A 22,787-nucleotide genomic window follows, 5' to 3' on the forward strand; every position below is an offset into this window, starting at 1 on the left:
TGTGTGTGTGTGTGTGTGTGGGCAGCGTTGCATTTTATGTAAGGCGGACCTGGAAATGGCTAGCGAAACACAAGGGTCTTGCTCTCTGTTTTTTTTTTTCCCTCTCGCTCTCTCTCAGCGCGTCTTACAGCCTTGTATGGTTGTGTGTGTGTGTGTGTGTGTGTGTGTGTGTGTGTGTGTTGGGTCATCGGACTGTGGATGTGCGTGGTGGTTGGCTCCAGATACACAATGAGGTGACCCTGCAGGCCCACACTCACACTCACACTCACACTCGCAGCTTCTTCTGTTTTTAAAGCACACCTTGAAATAACCAAACAACATTTGACTCCTATGAAGATGATGATGCTTGTTGACTTGTGGTGAAGTGTTTTGAAGGGAGGAAGTCTGAAGTGAGTCTTTCACAGATAAAACAGTCGTATTGTGCTTTATATTTATTTGCATTAGACAGTTCTCTCTTAGTACTGTCTTAGTGTTCAATGTAAAAAGTCAGCATTAGAGCAGCTAGTTAATCTAATTATCTAGCGTGAGTTTGGGAGGAGTTGCAGGAGCGTAACCTTCAGAATAGATAAAGAGCAGGACAAAGCCTCAGTCCTGTGGACATGTTAGTCCTCCTGATCAGGTATTTTTGTAACCCTCCAACATAGTTTAGACAGCTAACATGCCCCTTGGCTTTGGGAGAAATGCTACTGACCCCAGTTTGTGCCTCCAGTCACAGAGGTAACCATCAGACACACTCACTGTTCACTCCGTTCCTTACATATTATCTCTTATATTTTTGGTCCTAATTGTGTATGTATGGCCTGCCACAGTTGCTAAACTATAATTGGACAGCTGCTCCTTTAGGGTTTAGCGAACTGTTGGTTTTCTCATTTTTCATCAGAATTAAAAAGTTCTCACAGCTGCCAGAACAAACCTGAATATTACATAACACCGACCCCCCTCCTTTGATTGATGTCTGCTGTACTTGATTCCTAACCCCTCTAATGCTATTTACCGCTAACCGCTAATGGTCCTGCAGCGTGCTGATTGGCTCACAGATAGCCGGTCTCGCTGGGAGGAGGGGAGAGTTATGTAATAAGTTTGCAGGAGGCAATGAAAAAATGATGGGAGAAATTCAAATGTGTTATTGAATGAAAACAATATTCAAATGCTTCCTCTAATATCACTGAAACGGGCATCTGACTTCAGCCATTGCTCACATTAACGTTGGTGCTCTGATGTGACGGAAAAACTAAATACTGATTATGAACGCCATCGCTGTTATTATTTATTCATTTACATATTTAAAAGAAAGAAAAGCTTCCTAGAAATAAAACACCTCTGTACCCCGGAAAAAACCTGTGTGTGTGTGTGTGTGTGTGTGTGTGTGTGTGTGTGTGTGTGTGTGTGTGTGTGTGTGTGTGTGTGTGTGTGTGTGTGTGTGTGTCGGGTGTTTCACTGAGTGGGAATGCCTGGTAGGATGTGTAGGCCCATGTTGCTATGGCAACCATCTGCTGCTACGCTCACAAGCGTTCGCCGGCAACCCACACAATGTGACATCCAGCAGCAAGTCCATCTGAGAGAGAGAGAGAGAGAGAGAGAGAGAGAGAGAGAGAGAGAGAGAGAGAGAGAGAGAGAGAGAGAGAGAGAGAGAGAGAGACAGGGGGCGGGAGAGAGAGGGGAGAGGGAGAGAGAGGGGAGAGGGAGAGAGAGAGAGAGACAGGGGGCGGGAGAGAGAGGGGAGAGGGAGAGAGAGAAGGAGAGAGAGGGGGAGGGAGAGAGAGATACAGAGAGAGAAGGAGAGAAGGAGAGAGAGGGGGAGGGAGAGAGAGGGGGAGACAGACTGACAGACAGAGGGAGAGGGAGAGAGAGAGAGAAGAGAGAAGGAGAGAGAGAGGTTGAGGTTTAAATTCCTTTTATTGATCCAGGATGTCACATCATCAATTCAAAAAGATAAATAAATACAATAAGGGCCAAAAAAATAAGGAAGCCACAGAGTTCAAACTCAATGATTGTAAAGGTGCATTTATTCCAGAAAGTCTTAGTTCAGTTTTCTGTTGTTATAGTGAAGACAGAACAACAACAACACGTTCATTATAGATTGAAGGATGTAAAGCTGCTTAAATATCTTTTTGGAGCTTTGAACTGAAGTTTGGTGAAGGATGAGTTGGTTAAAACTGTCAGACTGCAGGTGAAGCTCAGCTGAGAGGATCAGATGACGATCATGAACCACAACATCCTCTCACTCATGTTGGATTCTAGCCGATAAATCCAGTGCAATACATATCCAATAGATGGGATATTGATCTAAGTAATAAAGGCACGATGTAGCGCCGGCGACATGTGTATGTTCACCCTCACACAACTCTTTACAGTATAAGTACACTCGTGTAGTGCGTAGGTTTCACTTCAGCTTTAGGGGCCACGGTCTGGGCACAACTCTCAAGGAAAATCTGTGCAAACTGCTCTTATATAATAAATATCATAAAGAGTTGACTCGTTGCAGCCGAACTCATTGACAAAAGCATACAAAAAGAAAATCTGTATGTATGACGAAGACCTTGTGGACATAAATGTAGTCATTGCAAATGTCATTTGTCGAAATGGATGTTCAAACTAATCATCTGCTGTTGTTTTTTTTTAAATAATAACCTCGTACATCCTGTGTTCCAGATGCAGGAGATGGGCAGCACCCATCGAGGCTCTCAGCGGGTCTTCAGCGTCCTGGATCGCCTGCTGCTCACACATCCTGTGTGGCTGCAGCTGTCGCTCAACCAGGACTCCGCCCTCTACGTCCTGCTTAGGGAGCCTGTCGGGGTACGGACTAGTCGGGTTATTGCAATCACAGGACCTCATGAGTTAAAGGAATACAGGAAAAGATGTTGGGGCACATTGGTATATTTAAAGAAGTAGGATTTAACTAATTAAGCTTTAATTTCCCCAAAGGGGAAAGTAAACTTTTGCTCATCCTGACCAGAGACATAAGAAAGGAATAGTTTGGAAATATGAATATTTGCTTTACCTCAGTAATGTGTCATTTTTAACAAAGACACTGAGGCTTCGACTGCACACTGATAGTTTAATATTCATGGCATATATCTTGCTTATTACTTTGTACATTACATTGCTCTTTGCACCATCTGTGCCTCCTCCGGAATAATCTGTGAAAAAAGAAACTATATTTTTAACGTCACTGCGCTCTATTCCTGTTTCTGTGGTGGTTGTCGGCGCTTCCAGACCTTTATGGTGCGTAAATGCAGCTCCAGCCAGAGGAAGGTGCTGTGTTTGAGAGTGACAGCGGACAAAAGTGCCTCCTCCGTTAAGGAGTGCTTCATCTGTGAGGAGGACTCCAGTGAGTATAAAAAAAAAAAAAAAGCTAGATCAGCGCGTGTCATCCACGCAGCAGCTTTTCTGTGCAGCGCGGCGGTTCACACACTCTCCGGGTGAAGTGGCGTAGGACAGAGACGATGGGTTCTCCACGTTATTTTCGGCCGCCATGTCTTCCTGCTAGATTTGAACAAGTGTCCCCACTGCCTTCCACAGCTGTCAGTCACACTCTGTCTCTTCCATAACCAGCGTTCGCCTTGGAGAGCTCGGCGCTCACCTTCCCTGACCTGTGTCGACTGGTGGCCTTCTACTGTATCAGCAGGTGATGCATTATGGGAACTGAAAACACAGCATGGCCAAAAAGCATGTGGACAGCTGGGGGGCCTGTTTTGCATTATTTCCTATCTCGTTCCAATGAGGGGAATTCCTAATAACATAACAGTTTAGAGAAGGCCGTTCGAGGTCCATACAAATAGTTTTCCCAGTTTTCTTTTGTTTTGATTGGCTCTGACCTTTTCCAAAACTTTTACGATGAACTGTAACGTCTTGAACGGCGGCAAAGCTCTTCAGCCGAGTCCCAAAATATTGTACAATCTTCTTCCCAGAACAGTGGAGACGTGCAACACATCACGTGTGGGTGTCCACATACTTTTGGCCATGCAAATGCACCTGATGTTACTCAGCCAAGACCTTCGGGACATCTGGCACATGTCCTCGGGGACCTTCATTTCATTTCTTTTTCGTGTCGATTTTATCCTCGTCTGCAGAGATGTGTTGCCCTTCCCGCTGCAGCTACCAGAGGCCATCGCTAAAGCCACGACACACAGGCAGCTGGAGGCCATCTCACACATGGGACAAGGTACGGTGAAGGCCTCTCATCCAAGTACAGACATCCATGCCCCCTCCTCGGGGTTGAACTGTAATACCTTTGGTGACCCCCTGACCTTTCATCTAGCATTATCAGCAGGACAATATGCTAGCCTCGCAGCAATGTCGCTTGAAGTTTCATATATTCTTTGTGTAGATAACTATCAAACTAAAGTTAAGCATCCTTTTTAATTTACCGCCTTGCAGCATTGGATACTGTGAGGATACAGTGAGGCTGCTCTGTAGTGGCTTCTCCTCAGCAAAGTATTTCAAATGTTTTAAAAAAAAAAGAAGTAAAAGGATTAAGTGCCTATAGTAGTGACTGCCAGCTTGCATCTATTTTAACATGGTAACGTACTTATGCACCAGCAGAGAACGAGGTGTGACTTCAAGATGGCAAATGACACAAGTAAGACACAGCATGTGTTACAGACTGCAGCTCAGAGACAAAAGACTCTTTCTCACCGTGGTTCTGCAAAACCAGTGTGCTCCAGTCAGACAAACCTACATTATACGGCACATATTGTTCTGTTTCTATGTGTAACATGTTAACACCAGTGAATCACAGCCACATTGATTTTGAAATATGTGCGCAACTGCTGCACACAAACTAGAAAAGATCAGATTGATCCACAGCTGTTGAACGTGCAACTGAAAAGCGTTGGTATCCAAACTCTCTCCTTCTCCCTGGACTAGAGTTCTGGAGCACACCGACGGCTTCGGAGATCAAAAACGGACCGGTGGACCCAGTTGCGTCAAGCAGCGTCAGCCAGGGCCAGACGTCGGTGGCCCACGACCTACGTCTGGCCCTGGGTAGACCAGGCAAACTCTGCTTCATCAACCCGCTCTTCCTACAGCTGGAGGTCAGCATGGTAAGTAGCGAAGGTTGTATGGTTACGTGAGCTCTCTGAGACCACTTAAAGACTTAAATTTACCTGTATTTAAACTCCACACGGTTCATAGAATCAGAACCTTAATAGGAAAGTCAGCCACGTTTCTTGTAGGCCTGAAATCTTCATTCTGAATCCATCCTCCTATATGACTGCTAATGGAACTACTGTTCGCCTCGCACTTCCCTTTAGACCCTTTTGAAAAACAAACAGATCAAAAAGCCACTGGCTCTTGCGAGATGAAGGACTGGATCAACTTTTTCTTTTCTGTTCTGCAGCAGCCACAACTCATTAACCACAGTGCCTCCAATAAACGGCACCGCTTCAAGCGCAGCATGCGGCTCCGGCTCTCCGAGTCCTCCATGAATCTGTCCCTGGAGGGGGTCGGCTCCTACTCGCCCCCCTCGTCCCTGGAGCTGCCGGGCGGGTCAGAGAGGCTGCTGAAGGCCGGCAGCAACCCACAGAGAAAACTTCACCCTGGGGCGGGCGTCCTGAGGAGAACCCCCGCCGTATCACCGGGTTCTGCGGATGAAGAGGACATGATGTCTGTTTATGTGCCACAAGTAATACGTGTTTACATCTTTATTTGTCTCTCAGACCGTTCCTTCACTTCTATGTGGGACTGCGAGTATTAGAATGTTGAAGAAAAGCATCTCTACAGCAGCACTTTCATGTTTTGTATTGTTATTAACAACCATAAATGTCTCAAATTAAACATGCTTTCTAATTTTCTTTTTAATAAACTGACTCACTTGTGTCCCGATCAAGACATCTGCAAATGTGGAGGGTCCCCCACAGGCCCGGCAGTCCATCCGGGCAGAGGGGCAGCAAGGCATCGAGGTGGCGGTTCTGGCCCTGGAGCGCCGCCCGGCTCCGTCCCTCGCCGAGCTCGACAGCAGCAGCTCCTTCAGCAGCATGGACGAGGGCAGCGACTCGGATTCAGACCCGGAGAGCATGGCCCAAGCCCAGGCCCACTTCTACCAGCGTCCGCCGCTCGTGCGCTCCCGAGGCCGCGGCGGGCTGCACCGCATGAGCGAGGCGTTCGTCTGTTTCTTCGCCCCGGACAAGCGGCTGACGCGACTGGTGGAGGAGCTGTCCAGGGACAGGCGCTCCATCTTTGGCGGCATGGTCCAGGACTTCCTCCTGGCACAGAGAGAGGTGCTCAAATCCCTGGCTTCCTCTTCCTCGTCCTCATCCTCTTCCCGTGTGACCTCTGTGCAGCTCCTGCAGGGTCTGCGCCTCTTTCTGTCTCAGGCAAAGTGCTGCCTGCTGGACAGCGGAGAGCTGGAGCCTCCCATCGAGACACTGGTGCCCGAGAACGAGAAAGGTAACCAAAACAGTATAGCTAACATCAGCCAGATTTAATTATACCCTAAATCTGTAGAAGTGAGATGGAAAACAACCATCTCCTATAAAGTATAGCTTATTAGAAAGTGGTTTACATATCGTAATTGTGGAACTATACACATAAAAGTCATTCTCCACGATTGAAATCAAAGAAATAACAATTTTTATTTCATCTGCAAATTGAATTTAGCCGACTGTGCTGGATTACATTCGGAGCTCAATCTTCTCAACCTCGTGAAAATGTCTGGTTTGCGTGATTAGTTTGTCACGTCGAAGCGAGGAGACGTTGCATAGTTCATCGGGGGACGGCGGGAGGCAGAGAAATGTGAAGAAAAAAAAAAAACTGTACTATTAGAAATCACTGATTCAATAGAGCACGGTGCCAGAGGACGCAGGTCTATGGAAACAGACAGCCTTTTTCTCATAAATGGTGGGCTGCCCAGGCTCCAGTGAAAGGCACTGTCAACACAAAGTAGTTTGCGTGGGGGGGGGGGGGGGTAGAGCCTCATTCACCAGAGCTCATATTGTCTCTGGTATTTAGAAAACAGCATTAGGAAAGCCCTTCCCTGACGCGCCTGCACTCACATCCATCACATTCAAAGCGCGATTCTTCTCGTTATTGTAAAGACATCGCAGGGTGCAAACTGGAGGGATTCTAGTCAGATCTTTTGACACAGTCCTGTGCGTAGGTTTGTCTTTTTTTTGGACTCCTTTGAGTGCGGTGTGCGTGTGTTCGCAGGTGTGTTTGTGCGTAAATGTGTGATGATGGATGGTTGCCTGGCAGTGCAGAGGCTTCAGGGGAGAGCGGTCGGCCGCTGCCTTCCTTCCTTCCTTCCTCCCTCCCATCCTTCCTTCCTGCGCTCTGTTTTCTGATTTATCTTGCATTGCGTCGGTGGGAGGCATTTGCATTTTTTTCTTTTTTTTTTTTTCTCCCCCTCGTTTATCATAAAAAGATATCACAGTCCCACGCTCACTTGAAGAGCAGCACGATTCAGGGGAGGGTGGGAGGGAGGGAGGGATAGAAATAGGCAGGATACTTTGAAAATGTAATCAGTTACAGATCTAGATCGAGTAAAAGCTGGAAAAAGTCTGTTTTCTTACTAGCCGGTAACTAACCAGGCTGTAATCGCATTACATGTAATCTGTTACTCTTAAGAGCTGGTAAAAGAGAGAGGGATGCTGGGAGGAGAGGGAGGAGAGGGAGGTAGAGAAACATGGAGAGCATGGAGGGCGTGAATGATTAATCACAAGGGGGAATGATATAGTAAGGTAGATGGGGGGGGTGATTATACAGGGAAACATGAGAGAGAAAGAGGAGGATATTGATGATGAGTGGAAAACAGTGTGCACTGGAGAATTGTTACCCACTTAGTCAGGACTGCCCACTGACTGCAGGAGAATCACTGTGTGTGTGTGTGTGTGTGTGTGTGTGTGTGTGTGTGTGTGTGTGTGTGTGTGTGTGTGTGTGTGTGTGTGTGTGTGTGTGTGTGTGTGTGTGTGTGTGTGTGTGTGTGTGCGCGTGTCCACGTGTGAGAGCATGCATGTGTAACGAAACCCCAGAGTTTTTTTGCATTACACATCACTGTTGTCAGGCCAAAAACAAAACTGCATCTCCAGAATGTTAGCTTTACAGGTGCTAGGACAACATGAACATAAACAAGGGGTTAAAAAGAGGCCTTTGGCTCCCAGCATGTAAATAAATATGTGAACATGTGGGTCTCTCTATGATGAAGAGTCACCGCGTATGAAAGAGTACTGGAGTGATTTTCATACTTTCATACTCTCTGAACTTCACACCAGGTGGACAAAAAACATGAACAATCTGATGCAATCCAATACAGCAGCACAGCAACACATTCTACCTTCTGGGAAAGTTAGAACGGTTTGTCAAGTCTGCCTCGGAAAGTATGCTGCTGTTGGAGTTTGACTTTTTTTATTCCTGTCTTGAGAAACTGACACAACCATTTCACACTTAGCTGCCTGTTTAGAGTATTAGCTCTTTTAATTTGACACATTCTATCTTGTGTGAATGTTGGTGTCCTCCAGAAATTAAATGTCCTGGAGAATACAAAATATAAACTGTTATTCAGTAAGTTTTCCAAGATTTACATTTTAATTTATTCGGGGCTGGGTGATATGGAGAAAATCAAATATCACGATATTCTTGACCAAATACCACGGTATAGACATTGAGACGGTGTTGTAAGGTTGATGATTGGATTTTGAATCATCAGTAATGTGGATATAATGACTTAAATGGGTAAAAGCAAATAACAGAGCAGCTAAAACAGTCTGGTAAATTAAGAAAAGTACATCACTTTACTGTAATACAGCCTTTAAAACCAGGAAAACACTTATGCCATATTACGATACCTCAAATCGAAGACGATAACTAGTCTCATATCAAGATATCGATAAATATCGCAGCAGTCAAAATACAATTTAGAAATCACATGAGCACAAGATTTTTTCTGTTTGTGTATGTTCTGTGTTTTGTCAGTTGTTAAAAAAAAAACAGAATTTATCAATCACATATGCGATCAATTAGATAATCAGTCCCCTCCACAGCAGAAAAGAATGTCCTTAAATGTATTTATTTAACAAAGTTTCTACAAGAGGAAGAGCGCCTCCATTTTCATTGTTGACACTCTCATTCAGCTAAATAATTCAACAGCACTAACAGCATACCTCTCTGGGCCTCTTGCCAGCGCCTCTAGATATGTAGACACGTTTCTCCACCTGCAAATGACAAAATAAATAAAACGCACAACAACTCTGTCTACAGGAGAAGAAAAACTCTCAGTAGTACAGAAAGAAATGTCTGAGTCTCAGCCAAACGATGAAACCTTTCTGTTCCTCAGACCTGGCGCTGGAGCGAGCCATGTTCTCCTGCGTGCTCCGGCCCCTGAGGTCCCACCTGGAGAAAGCGCTGGTGGCGTCGCACAACCAGGACGGCACCAGCCAGCGCCTCACCCAGAACATGATCCGCCTGAAGGGGGACGCCGCCATGGAGGGGCTCGGCGTGCGGACGGGCGTCCCCGACAGCCGCGAGGTGGAGAGGGTGAAGCAGAAGCTGCTCCTCATGCAGAGGACACACTCGCCCATCGACAAGGTGCTGCTGCTGCTGCAAGTGTGCAAGTGTGTGCACAAGGCCATGGGCTCCTTACACGGTGAGGACATTTACATTATTAAAGAGTCGACTGTAACTTTAAAAACAAACAATCGTAAAAAACGACATGATTTCCAGTTCTTGCATTTACAGAGGGGACATAACTGGAAATATTCCATTATTGCTGTTATGTTGTTCAGCGTACTGTATTCGCTGCTTGAAAGCTTCCTCGAAAAGAGGAATGAAGGTCAACACAATCTTTGCGAAGGCGAGTGTCTTTTCACTCTCAAAAGCTCCACACTTCAGGCGTACTGTATCTGTGTGAGCTGCAGCACGACCTGTCTGCTTCTCTGCAAATGAATGCAGCATCGAGGTAGTAAAGCTGAATATTACCTATTTGATATTTTGACCAAGCTGACGTTTGCCATTTAGGCGGTAACGTCTACACATGGCTACATTTAAAGATGATTGAAACACAGATTTTTACCAAAACAAACTTATATTTTTGAAATATTATCCAAATTGGAAGTAACTTACGTCCTCCTGTTGTTGTCTTTCCAGGACAGGAAGTGAGCTGGGAAGACTTCCTGCCGTCGTTGTCCTACGTGATTGTGGAGTGCAACAGGCCTCACATCCTGATAGAGGTGGAGTACATGATGGAGCTGCTGGAGCCCTCCTGGCTCGGAGGAGAGGGTACGGCCTAAGCTCTTAATGGAGTAACGATTGACCTTTTACTGGTGCCAGTATTCACACAGCACATTCTCATAACATATGGGACAACCTTTGTTCAGGTAGAGAGGATACACCCCCCTCTAATTCAGCATGTGTTGACTTGAGTTATATGACTTAAACTCAGAGAGTTTGAAGACTTAAGTCTCAGCTTAACAAAGTCAAAGAAGACTCGCGACTCCACTTGGACTCGAGTCTTTACGACTTGAAGGAAACCTGGAAGGTGTCAGCAGCACATTCAGAGAGAGGACACACATTCATGTTTGTACTTGATTTATATGGCAGCTGTTTTGGTCAAAATGCATTATAATTACTGATAATTACCCTTTATTTATTTGTACTCAGTCTACTACACTTGGCCAGTAACTTGGCTGCAACTCAAGATTTTTTTCACTATCAATAAATCTGCCATTTATTTTCTCCATTCATTGATGAATATTGTGTTAAATGTCCGAAAATAGTGACAAATGCCCACAAAATGTCACTACACCCAAGTGGACATATATATTAAAATTGCTTGTTTGATCAACACAACAGCCCCAAAACTAAACCTATTGAGTTATATATAAAGTACTATCATAGAAGACTACGAAAACTGGAAAATACAATTTGTTCCTAAGAAAAATTAGTTAATTTATTATCGATACATTTTCTGTGCATCAACAAGTAAATTAACTCATTATTTAATTCAGCTCTAGATGTTAATCAATTGCGACTAATCCCATTTAGGTCATTACATATTTTACTATCAATAAATTTATCTCTATTTTCTTACAGTATTTAATCGATATGTTACTGCGCCTGCTCATGAATCTGCCCTGAACGTCCTGTTCTAAACCTTTACTTCAGACTATTTGTCTGTCATCTATAGTGACTAGAAGCCAAGTTGTGTACTCTTTCATTGTGTGTTTTTGGTTCCAGGTGGGTACTACCTGACCAGCGTGTACGCCAGCCTGTGTCTGATCCAGAGCCTGGACAGGGAGCAGCCGCTCTCAGGCTGCCTGACCCCGGAGGCCCAGGAGGCTCTGAAGGAGTGGAGCTGCAGACGGAGCCGAGAGGCCCAGAGACAAAAGGAGAGCCAGCAGAGCCAGGTCGGTGCAGTGCCAGATGTTCTTTTTTTCTTTCTCTATTGGAGTAGCACAACACAGAAACACTTGTAGTGTTACAGCATGTGTGGGTTTTGCACAGTGATCTACTTTATAGCTGTCACACATAGCCGCCCTGTGTGAAGAGCTGATTGATGTGCGGAGCGTAGGAACTTATTATGCAGTGAAACACTTCTATGGGATATTCTATTTAAAATGTTTTACGTTTTTATGTTAGAGTTGCTCTTATTAAAATAGCATGCATGTATTTTAGTGATTTACTATTTGCTTTCTCGACGCTCTCAGTACTTTGGATAAGTGTTGATGCTCATGAGAGTATTCACAGAAGAGAGAGAGAGAAGTCCGATGCTCAGTGATGCTGGAGGGGTCGAGTGATTCAGAGCTTCCTAAAATATAAGCTGGAACCCATTTTGTGTGTGGATCGAAACAAACCAGTAATAAAAAGTGATTGACAGCAGGGGCGCCGTACACTCCTTTATTGCAGACGTCGCACAGGTAATAAAATATCTCTGACTTTTGGAACCACAAAGTTCAGTCTGTCAACTCAGACCAGGGAGATGCTGCATGATGTAAAGGGACATCATATCCGGGACTCGACCACGATCTGATTGATTTTCAAGAGTCAGTGCAGATAACATAAAAGGTCAGGTCACCATTGGTTGGTACTTCATGAACTAGTGTCTCATCTCTCATCTTCTGATGGACCAATCAAGGTCACATTCATAAGAAATGTCATTTCTTTTTTGCAGCTGAAATGCGGACACATTTATTCTAAACCTGTGGTTTAAACTGGTTCGCCACTAGCTAGAACTGTAATCTGTGAAATAAATCTGTAAAAGTTTAATATATAAATAGTCTGCATGAAATAACCACACGGTTTTGTATACTTTGTTTGTGGCAGATGGTAAGCACTGAGTATTTTCTCATTTAATGAAGAAGTTTAGAGCAAAATAATATGATTTTCTGAGAAATTTGAGTTGTTATTATCAATTTAGATGATGTAATTGTATATCAGAATATCTCAATATATGATTTATTCACAATATGATTCCACTAAAAGACAATAAATGATCATATTGTATTATCACCCAGCCCTACTTTAGAGAACTTGTCTGTAACTGAAAGCCTTCCTGAAATCGTCTCTCCTGACCCCTTGGCTCTGAACTCCAGCTTCTAAAAACACTACGAATAATTGACAAACTGTTTCCATATTTAAACCTGAACCTGTGTCGTGTTTTATCGAACGGCCACAAAAGGCAAAACACAAACGAGTCGATAATCCCAACAAAGAGGTCAGACTTTACATTAATTACACTGATGGCGATGCCGGCTGAGGAAACATCAGATTACAGCCGTGACAGCGACAGGTGGGGCGGAAACGGGCAACAGCGACCCATATTTGATTCAACCTTGATCTCAGGTATTACTGAAGTCGAGGGCAGCACTCAAATTTCCCAGAGGTCGTGCAAATGGTGGAACAGTATAGTTCATCCGTCAGAAATGAGACAACACATGGGTTTCCCTCCTCTGCGTGCAAACACGTTTTTCAAATTCATCTTTCATTAGTCGTGAACATTTTTAGAGGTAATCCGCTGATCTGGCTTACGGCGGGGCGTGCACTAATACACCGACTTTCACCTACACTCTCCTATTGTCACCCTCCCGGGCCCCAGATCTGGTGAAACGGTCCACCAGATGCCATGGTGGTGGGGGGGGGGGAGGCATTGTCATCCACAACGCTTCTGTCTCGTCACGTGGTGCCTCTCCTGGCTTCAAATAGCCGATCTAACTCACCCGGCAGCCAGTTTTTCCACTGACACAGGCGGGATCAGTGAGCCAAGTGCTATGAAGAAGTGGGCGGTCAGATAACATGAAATTTATTGAGCCGCATCTACCCATCGAAGCAGGCAAACACAATATGCACACGGACAGCGAGGAGCTCAGTGACTCTGTAAGTTTTTGATGATGGCAGACCTGTTGATTGTGTGCGTCTTTCTTTGTCTTTTTAGAGCATATTTGGCCACTTGTGCATCTGTGTGTGTGTGTGTGTGTTTGGCGGGGAGGAGGAGGGGAGGGGGGGGGGGGGGGTTAGTTGTGTGTTGTTGTGTGTGTGTGTGTGCAGGTAGGATGTGTGTGTGTCTGTGTGTGGCTGAGCAAGAGGATTCTCTCTGGTTTCTCAAGCTTGGATGTTTGGTAAAAGGATTATGTTGAGTATGTTTTCACTGTGTGTGTTCTAAGGAGAGCTGTGAGGGCGTCTGTAGGTGGCTGAATCTGACATTATATAATGGCTCAGGTTAGGTCGCTGGTTAAGTGTTTGAAGAGTGGCAATTGTTGAGAGGGACTCGTTAGTTTGCGCGTTTTGAGCGCTTTCTGTTCTTTTTTTTTTTAAAGTTTGGATGCAAGTGTTGAGGAAAAAACTTCACCAGAACACCAGAGATAGAGCGAGCTTAATGGATTATATGTGGTGAGCTCGGACGTGGACGCGCTCCAGTGGATTGATATTGGGAGTTTGTCAATGAAGCTGTAATATTGCAACAGAGAAAAGAGCAATTTCCCGAAGACGATTGTTCATTCGAAGCTCTCGGACCTGCTGGTTGCGTGTGTGGGAAGCAGCTTTGTTTTCAGAGAGAATGTCTTTTATGAGCATCATTTTGGCTCATTTATCACAGTGGATTATCAGCCTGTGTGCTCGCACAGCTCTCTCTCTGTCCTCCCCCTCTTTTGCCCTCACTCCATAAGCCTCTTGACCTCTGTTTTGCATGAATACAGTATATATTCACTCTTGTTTTCCTCTCTCTCTCTCTCTCCCTCCCTCCCTCCCTCCCTCCCTCCCTCCAGAGGTGCGTTCGGATACTGTTCCAGGACGGGGAGCGGAGCGCCGTGCGGACGTTGCAGTGGACAGCCGGGGAGACGAGCGAGGCCCTGGCACAGCTGTGCGCCGCCACTTTCGGAGTGTCCGACCCGCAGCAATACACCCTGTACTGGCGCAGCGGCGGCGAGATGAGGGCCCTGCCGCCTCAGGCCCAGCCCCAGGACCTGGCCAGCCACAGCGAGGGGGGCCCCTCGCTCTCCTACCTGAGGACCGACCACGACTTCAGCAAGATGCGGCGGCTCACCAGAGGTGGCGCCGTGGACCTGAGCGAGTCGGTGTGTGAGGAGTGAGTGGGAGGAATGGAGGAAGGGAGGGGGGGGAGGAAGGAGGAAGGAGGAGGAGGAGGAGGAGATGGATGGTTGCTCTCGCTTTCTCTCTCGCTTTCTCTCTCTCTTGTTCTGTCTCTTTTTTTCTCCGGGCGGTGTGTTGTGTCTCGTCGTGGGTTCAGGACTCGTTTTGAAAAAACCACAGCCCTTCTCCAGACTAGGAGCAGACCTTTAACGGTAAACTCTTTCCTGAAAAAAAATGGACCAACGATGCCGAGCACAGCAGGACCAACGGTTGTACTATGTACCACTCAGTGTGGCTGCTGGTGTAAAGCAGTGTACTACTATTTGTGACATGGAAAATGTGTAATAAATGGATTTTGTTTTGTTATTTGAAACATGAACCCAGAGGTATACCGTGATAGGGATTACATCACTAAAAACGTGTGGAGGCTCAAATCCAAAGACAAATTCTGTGAGACTACTGTTGCCTGGAAACAAAAATCACTTCCTGTACGCACACGAGAAGGCAAATTGTCCACCGTGGTGATGTAACCCTTTCACAGTATAGTTCTGGGCAACTATCTAAAAAAGACACTTGGATGTTTTATTACTTCACTTTTATGTTGGATGGATACCACGTTGTTTAAAGGTTGTTTTTTTTTTTTCGGTGCCCCCTGGAATACAGTTAGACAAAAAAAGGGTGAGATGTGTTATAGCCAAGACCAAACCTCAATACCAAAGTGACAAAAACACACAGATAAAGAGAGGCCATTTTGTGATACAACAGGTGTTTACCTTGAAAGAAATGTCAAGCTCGAGGGAAGCTTTTAAATCAGCTGTTTATTTTTAGCGTCAACCACGGAGACCATTTTATTTCTTTGCTTATTTTAGTGCAGACTCTCCTCCCCGCTCGCGTATTCTATTAAGTGTTTTTTGGCAGGTGGAGTAATGAGCGAGTAGGAGGGAAGTGACAAGAAAAGCATCGGCTCTCTTGTTTTTTTAAACCCGAGTGAGAAGCAACATCACATCGACGCACCGAGACAACCTGCGACAGATTTACTGAATGACTTGCGAATGTATTAAAACAACAACGTGTCAGACTTTAATCCCTTCACAACTGCGTTCATTTCACCTTTCAACTCACCGCTTTTTGAGTTCTACTGTTTCTCTTGGCCGTACTGTAAAATAACGTCACAGCCGGTCCGACCAATAAACCAGGATCTCTCGGTGACTGGTAGAATGTAAATGTCAAAGGTCACCAGCTTCTGGTGGCTCCTGCTGCAAGTCATCACTATCAACTGACTGTTCTACTCCGTGTCATTATCAATTATCATGTTGTGTATTTTAAAACTAACTTTTAATTGTTCAACTTGTTGGGTAGATATCAAACCTAAGTATGGATTTTCAACATATCTGGAGTTTTTAAATCAGCTGAGGAGGTTCATTTTGAGAACTATGACTCTGTGTTTTGAACATTATTGCATGCTTTTTCATTTAACGTGAAGGTTCTGCGAATGTGGTGCGCGTGAAGCATGTGTTCATTGTGAGAGCTCACTATTTATTTGTCTTTCTTTTTTTTTTTCAGTGTGAAAAAAACACATTACTGTATTTTGTCAGGTAACTCAGTATCGCAATAAAAAAAAATTGCAATATCTGTTCACAGTGTTACTTTCAGTTTGGTTCAGTTTGATTGTGAATGTTGTGATTGGATGTCTTAAAGGAATTCAACCACCAGATGGAAGCAAACAACACTCTTTGACTCCTGATTTTAAACCACCAGCACCCTCAGATGTGCTGTTTATTCAAGAGTTGTGACATTCTAACCTAATTTTATATTTTTGGTCTTTATTCCAGCTTTTAACAAATTAAAGAAAGAACTGATCACTTTTCACAAAAGACTTAATTTGCATGTTTGATCAAATTTATTTGAAAGTTGGTAAAACAATCCTTAAACATCTGACGAATCAAACAGTAGGACTGATATTCCCCAAATGCAAAGAAAATATCAAGACAGAGAATATCTTACTGATCTAATGATTGATTACAATGAGCTAGCAAGCTGCTTTGTTTCTCAGGTTTATGATTATTTACCGTTTAAAACATTTCACATTTTCTACATCAGTCAGTGGCGTTTCCCAGCACACATTAAGATAACTTTATTATTGCAGTAGCCTTTTAAAAAGCACATTATGGGGTTTCACTTGTTCATAGCTAATTCATTTTTTAAATGAAGTAATGGTTAAGTCTATGACATGTCAGAAAACTCAAACATGTCCACTTTTAAATGATATAAAGAAAGAAAAACTTGGCCATCAAACACAATTGTCACTTTTTTGTCAGTCGACTAATCTAAATATTGTTCCAGCACTAGCAGGAATGAAGCTTTTTCATCCAGCATGCCAGGCTATAAGAGGTGAGAAGTTGATATACAAGCTGAAATATCTGGGTGATGTTGTTTTTTTTCCGTTACAAGTTGTAATTTTTTTTATCTGATTCCACCTCCCAGTTTTTGCAGCACTCCCAGGCCTTTCTCCTCGTAGTCTGCCCGGCTCAGCCAGAAGGAGTCCTTGTCTTTCATGATGTTGGCGAGCACCGCGCCGCCCAGGAACACCATGTGTTTACGCCGGGGAGGGTCCTCGATGCGGATCCGAAACTTCTACACAGGTGAGGTAAAAGGAGAGGAGAGTTCATTGAACCTTTGTGATCTCTCTGATTTTAAGTGTCTCTCTCTCTGGTTGTTAGTTAGAGCACCAGATAAAGCTGCTCCTACAACGGCAGGAAAAGTTCTTTAAAAATAACATCACAATAATCCAAAATATATTCTCAATATCACCTTTTTTTGCAATAGCCCTGGTTAAAAAATGTAATAATTCACAATATAATAGTCCAAATTTAGTACCTTTTTTGTTATCAATATAATAAAATCCAATAGTACATTGATTGAGCTTAAAGTTTATATGTATTTGCCCAAACTGTCTCAGCTCAAGGTCCACTTACTTTCAGTATGTGTCTTAATGACTATGTGATGTGGTCAAAAGCTCCAGAACAAGTGGACCACAGGCGAGATTGTTTTGTCAAATGCAATTATCAATGTCAATGTAACATTTATTAAAATAATGGAACATGTTTTAAACATTGTTGTTATGGTATTTATTCAAACGTATGTAGAGATTTTAAAAGTTGTAAAGGATAACCTTATCTAACGTTGTGGTGCAGCTGTGTTTTAATAAACAGATTATCTTCCCAGCTGCATCCCGACTGCATCGTTCTCCAGTAGAGCAGACTTATTGGCAGTGGATACTAAAGTTCTTACTGATAGTTTCTTAGTGTCTCCGTCCAGCACCCTCTCCAGGTAGAGCTGCTTGATCTCTCTCTCTAGTCTGGATGGAAGTCCCGGGTACATGGTGGACCCTCCTGACAGAACAATGTGCTTATAGAAGTCTGACCTGCACAGAGAAGAAAAAAGATAGAACAATGACTTGTCTACATGCCCTGTTTGTCTTCTTCAGGGCGTCAGTACAGACGGCAGTGAGGAGACTCAGACCTGAGGTCGATGTCTGCAGCCTGGATGGTGTTAAACAGCAGCTCCGCCACTCCTGCTCCCTCCACGTTAATGAGATGAGGCTGGAAGAGAGCCTCAGGGGCCCCGAACCGCTCTCCGCCCACCTTCACCTGTCGGCCGTCAGGGAGCTGCACCACAGATAGGAAGCAACTTCAGCTTTGTAGAAAGAACAACATGGCAGCAGCATGCCACAATGTCTTTTCTTACACAGCATCAAAACATGTTTAAATTCTTCTTATAGTGGCATTACATTTTTTTTTTTTATATATTTGGGAAAATACACTTAATTTTCTTGCCGAGAGTTAGATAAGAAAATTCATACCACTCCCATGTTTGTACGCTAACTAAATAGAGCTACGTTAGCTTAAACCACCCCATAACTTCACAAATTGTTGTTTTTACACTTATAATACTTTTACTTTTTGAGCAGATTAAACAAACAAGATATAACTTGTTAGTATTTTTTCTTTTGCCTTTGGTGCCTGGCTAGCCATTTCCCCCTCTTTCCAGTATTTATGCTAAGCTAAGCTAACTAACTGCTTGCTTTAGCTTCATATTTACCGTACAGGTGCACGAGTGGTATCGATCTTCTCGTCTAACTCTCAGCAAGAAAGCTAAAAAGCACATTTCCCTAAATATTGAACCCTTCCTTATAGACTTAAACTAAAATTGCTTTCCTGGGATTCAGTTCTTCACCATACCGTGAACGTCTCCACCAGGTAGGTGGTCTCTAAAGCCAGGCGCTGCTCCTGCTCGATGTTGTATCCCACATAGCAGAGCTCCTCCTTCAACAAACGCACAGTCTCAAAGTCGGCCGTGTGGTTGAAGGCGTAACCTCGGAGGAGCAGGAGCTGATTGCGTTAAGACAAAAAGGTGAGTGGTTTTGTCGTTTGTCTTTTATGCATCTTTTTCCCCTAATTTCTTCATGTGCAATATGGAGCTGAGAGTCTCCCGGCTCACCTTGATGAGGTACCGCGTGATGTCCCGTCCTGCGATGTCCAGCCGGCGTGTGAGGTGGGGTAAAGAAAAGCCCTCATACACGGGACAGATGTGGGTGACACCGTCCCCCGAGTCGAGGACCACACCGGTCAGCAAACCTGTAGACGGGATCAATTCCCAAAAGATTATTTAATGACACATTTCCAATAATCCTGGAGGTCTGACAGAACAGAAAAGAGAAGTTATAAAATAGATTTCTTCTGTTATTATAACAGTTTGCTCTCAGAAACAACAACTCAAGATCAAAAAGTGATTCAAACTACTACATATTGATATATGATTGGACTTGATGTCTTACCCTGAGCATACAGAGTGAGCACAGCCTGAATTGCCACATAAATGCCGTGGAACTGGTACTTCTCAAACATGACCTCCGTGATCTTCTCCCGGTTCTTGATGGGGTTCATGGGCGGCTCAGTCAGCAGGATCTTCAGGAAGAAACAAATACAATACAAACTGAGGGAATTCTTTCAAAGCTTTCATAGAATAAGATAAATATATGTTTTTAATTCTTGCAGATTACAGAAAGAGGGGACAATGCTGTAATACCGAGCATACCAATGTAGAATTCATTACAATGCAGGCTTCTTGCAAACCTCCGTAAATGCTGCAAACAACATTTAGCAGCTCCACCATTTTGCGAGGAAACTTGTGCAGCTTGTATTGTTAGAAAAGTTAATAGAGTACAACATCTGCCCAGCTGTGTTCTACCTTGCATTCTGACGGGTTGATGTCCAGGCGGTCGGGGCCGAAGGTGTAGTCCCACAGGTGGAGCATGTCTTCCCAGCTGCGCACCATGCCGTTCTCCATCGGGTAGGACACCTCCAGCATGGAGCGGCACTCGCTGGCCTCATCACCCACCATCAGGTCCTGGTGGGAGAGAGCAGGAGGAGGTCAGCAACGGGATAAGAGCTGATCTTTCTGTTAAATGCCTGTTTATTTACCTTTTTAGGAATACAGGATTAGGTGTTTTTTTTCTTATGAATAGGAGAAAGTTGTAATATGTGCACACTACAGTTAGTCTGCAGTTGTTCTGTGTTGGCCTTGCTTTGTGGAAAAAGGATGAGGACTTGGTATTGTTTCTAAAAATTCATTCCTGATACCTTAGTTTAGGCACAGATGCCGTATATTGGGGAACGTATACATCAATGTATTGTCTTAACAATGATGTCTTTGTATTGACTCTGCTGTGGATTATGAAATGAAGCCAACATGGCCTTTGCACTCCTGCTCCACAAGATGTCCCGTGAGGATTACGAGGAGTAAAGGTCTGAGTGCTCGGCACAGCCTCAGGTTACGTGAGAATATGAACTTAACTGTGTCTTACGGGCAGCTAACAGGTGTACAGATCTAAGACACGTTGATACGTTTGAGCTGCGAGGTAAGAGGAGCTAGAGGAGAGGAGGTAGGTCAGGTGTTTAATTAGCTTAACAAGACTTATAGCGTGTGTTCAGACTTACCAGGCAGGCATTCCCTTCGCTTTAACCAGAATACAACCACATAGAGTTGGTGTTAATAAGTGACAAAGAACGGGGAAAATATGCAAAGCAAGACATTAGAGTAAACCCACCTTTATCTCAATGTTGCCCACTTTGGTGTTTGATCGAATGATCGGTCGACCCACCATGGCAGGGAAGATGTGGTCGGGGAAGTTGGATCCAGCGAAGCCACACTTGACAAACTGTGAAGAAATGTGAAAGTGAAACAAACGTCGACTTTTTTGTGAATAAAGTTCTTTTTGTTGTATGTTAACTCACATTAATTGTACTCCGGCACTAAAGCCTTTTGGAATGGATCATTTCCATTCATAAATCAATTCCATTCAGTTTAATCCGGCTTAATCTGTCTGTCCCAGGGTGTATTATTATGATGCATTCACCAGATTATTTATCAGAGCATGCAAATGCAATTTCATTACATTTTTAAAAGCATGCGTAATAATAACTCATTTGGCATAAGTATATTGTTGCATTGCTTTTAAATGGCCTGCTGCTTCTCTGCCTGTCATGACTACACCTCATACCGTAGTGTCTCAACTTGTCTTTGTGGCCGTGGACACATTCCCTAGCCTGAAGGGGTGAAATGCATTCCAAAGAGAGGCAAAAGAAATAGGACACAACCAGTTTCTGACTGCAGGTACAGTTTATTACTCACGTTTGTCCTCACATATATCAGTATACATGCCACAGTACAGTATTTAAGAGCCCCTCCGAATGTTTTACTATCTCAAATCTCTCTTCCTGCTTTTTATCCAGTTGTTGATCAGTTCAAAGCATCACAACCATGTATGGCTGTGTGTGAACATACAGAGGCAGAGTGACAAGTCCAGACAGATGTGGAATCAGGCTGCAGTATGCACACAGATTCACACCCTTCAGATGTCAACCATTGCATATGATCCAGAAGTAAACGTTTACCCTCTTAGAGCAGCTACTTTGAAATAAAACAGATGTTTAACAAAGCTGGTGTAGGTTTGTATGAGACATTTTTGAAGAAAACACAAGCTAAAAAGTTACCGGAAAAGAAAAAAGACAATAACCAGTGATGTTAATAGACTGTTGGGTAATGGCATAGTACAATACAGACACTACTTGACTTACCCCTGTCCCATTGTCACAGACCACCACTTTTCTCCCCTCGCTGTCCATGCTTAAACTAATTCAGCTCAAGATACTCCCTCCTGTCAGGACAGGAGTTTCACCAACAAATGACAAATCCAAGACTATAATGCATGAATTTAGCAGTGACTACAACTGACAGGTAAGCAGAAGTCTTCTTGCTACTCCTTCCAGCGTGGGCGGGATCGCTGAATGGGTGGACACCCACTTTCTGTGATCTGGAAGGAGGGGAAGGATCTACAATTCACTTGTTTGAGGCAAACAGGTAGCTTTCTTTTGAATGAGGCAAATCATTTTTAAAGTTGCAACAACAAAAAAAGAACATTTGTCCATTTATTATGTAAATGTCTATACTCTGCCCACTACTAGTGAGACATGTTGCTACATCTGTTCACTGTAACTATATAATACTGGAAATGATAATACTTTTATTTTTATCTTATTATATTATCAAACTCATATAATAATAATAATCAATAATTCAAAGCTATACTGTAGACTGTTGTTGGTAGACCTTTTGTATGTACTTCAGAACAAATGTATAGATGTATTTTATTTAATTATGATGTGATAAAATTATAAAACTAATCACTATATTTTATCTCGTTCTGTTTATTTATATATTTCACATGTAATTATTAATTTCTTAATTTAAATTGTCGTTATTTTTAAATGATTGAATTGTCCATGCACTTTTAAACTTTTGTCATTGTATGATACTTTTGTCATTGTATGAATTGCTTCCCTGAAAAGCAATCCTCCCTTAGGTTCATTCAGCATCACGTTAGCTTTGTGCCTCCTAAAAATAGAATAACGGCCCCTCAGAGACACTGGCGTTGTTCTGCCTCCGTGTTTTCTACCGTTAACTCTCGTTGCGCTACAAAACGAGCACGAAGTACGTCACTTCCGGCCGCCATCTTTGTTTGGTTTAGGAGACAATTGCAACTCGTGAACAGGTAAAAATATTCTAAATTGTGCAGCAGAAATGCTATTTTTCGTTTAAGCTGCGTAGAAGACTCTTTTGGGGAACCTGTGAATGTCCTCAAAAGTTTGTTTTGTGTGACTTGTATTTTATTCAATTGAAAAATATGCCAGTAATTTAAAGGTTTGTCT

At 43.7% G+C, this 22,787-nt stretch overlaps 2 protein-coding genes across 2 annotated transcripts; one reads left to right on the top strand and one right to left on the bottom strand.

The window, feature by feature from the left end:
* Window positions 1-2,652: 2,652 nt before the first annotated feature.
* rin1b (Ras and Rab interactor 1b) lies at window positions 2,653-14,516 on the top strand (the record flags this gene model as incomplete). Its single annotated transcript, XM_079185225.1, has 11 exons — window positions 2,653-2,796; window positions 3,217-3,331; window positions 3,556-3,628; window positions 4,074-4,165; window positions 4,870-5,045; window positions 5,342-5,626; window positions 5,832-6,390; window positions 9,272-9,580; window positions 10,081-10,212; window positions 11,170-11,339; window positions 14,193-14,516. The coding sequence occupies 11 exons, from the start codon at window positions 2,653-2,655 to the stop codon at window positions 14,514-14,516; spliced, it is 2,379 nt and encodes a 792-aa protein (XP_079041351.1).
* Window positions 14,517-16,400: 1,884 nt separating this feature from the next.
* LOC306714323 (actin-related protein 2) lies at window positions 16,401-21,844 on the bottom strand. Its single transcript, XM_079184320.1, has 9 exons — window positions 21,657-21,844; window positions 20,627-20,737; window positions 19,768-19,926; window positions 19,355-19,484; window positions 19,018-19,154; window positions 18,759-18,908; window positions 18,040-18,185; window positions 17,809-17,941; window positions 16,401-17,151 (listed from the first exon to the last, which is right to left on the bottom strand). Exons 1-9 carry the CDS (start codon window positions 21,702-21,704, stop codon window positions 16,981-16,983), a joined length of 1,185 nt encoding a protein of 394 aa, XP_079040446.1. The 5' UTR covers window positions 21,705-21,844; the 3' UTR covers window positions 16,401-16,980.
* Between the last annotated feature and the right edge of the window lie 943 nt (window positions 21,845-22,787).

This window comes from Pholis gunnellus, assembly GCF_910591455.1.
Source record: "Pholis gunnellus genome assembly, chromosome: 23".
NCBI lineage: Eukaryota > Metazoa > Chordata > Actinopteri > Perciformes > Pholidae > Pholis > Pholis gunnellus.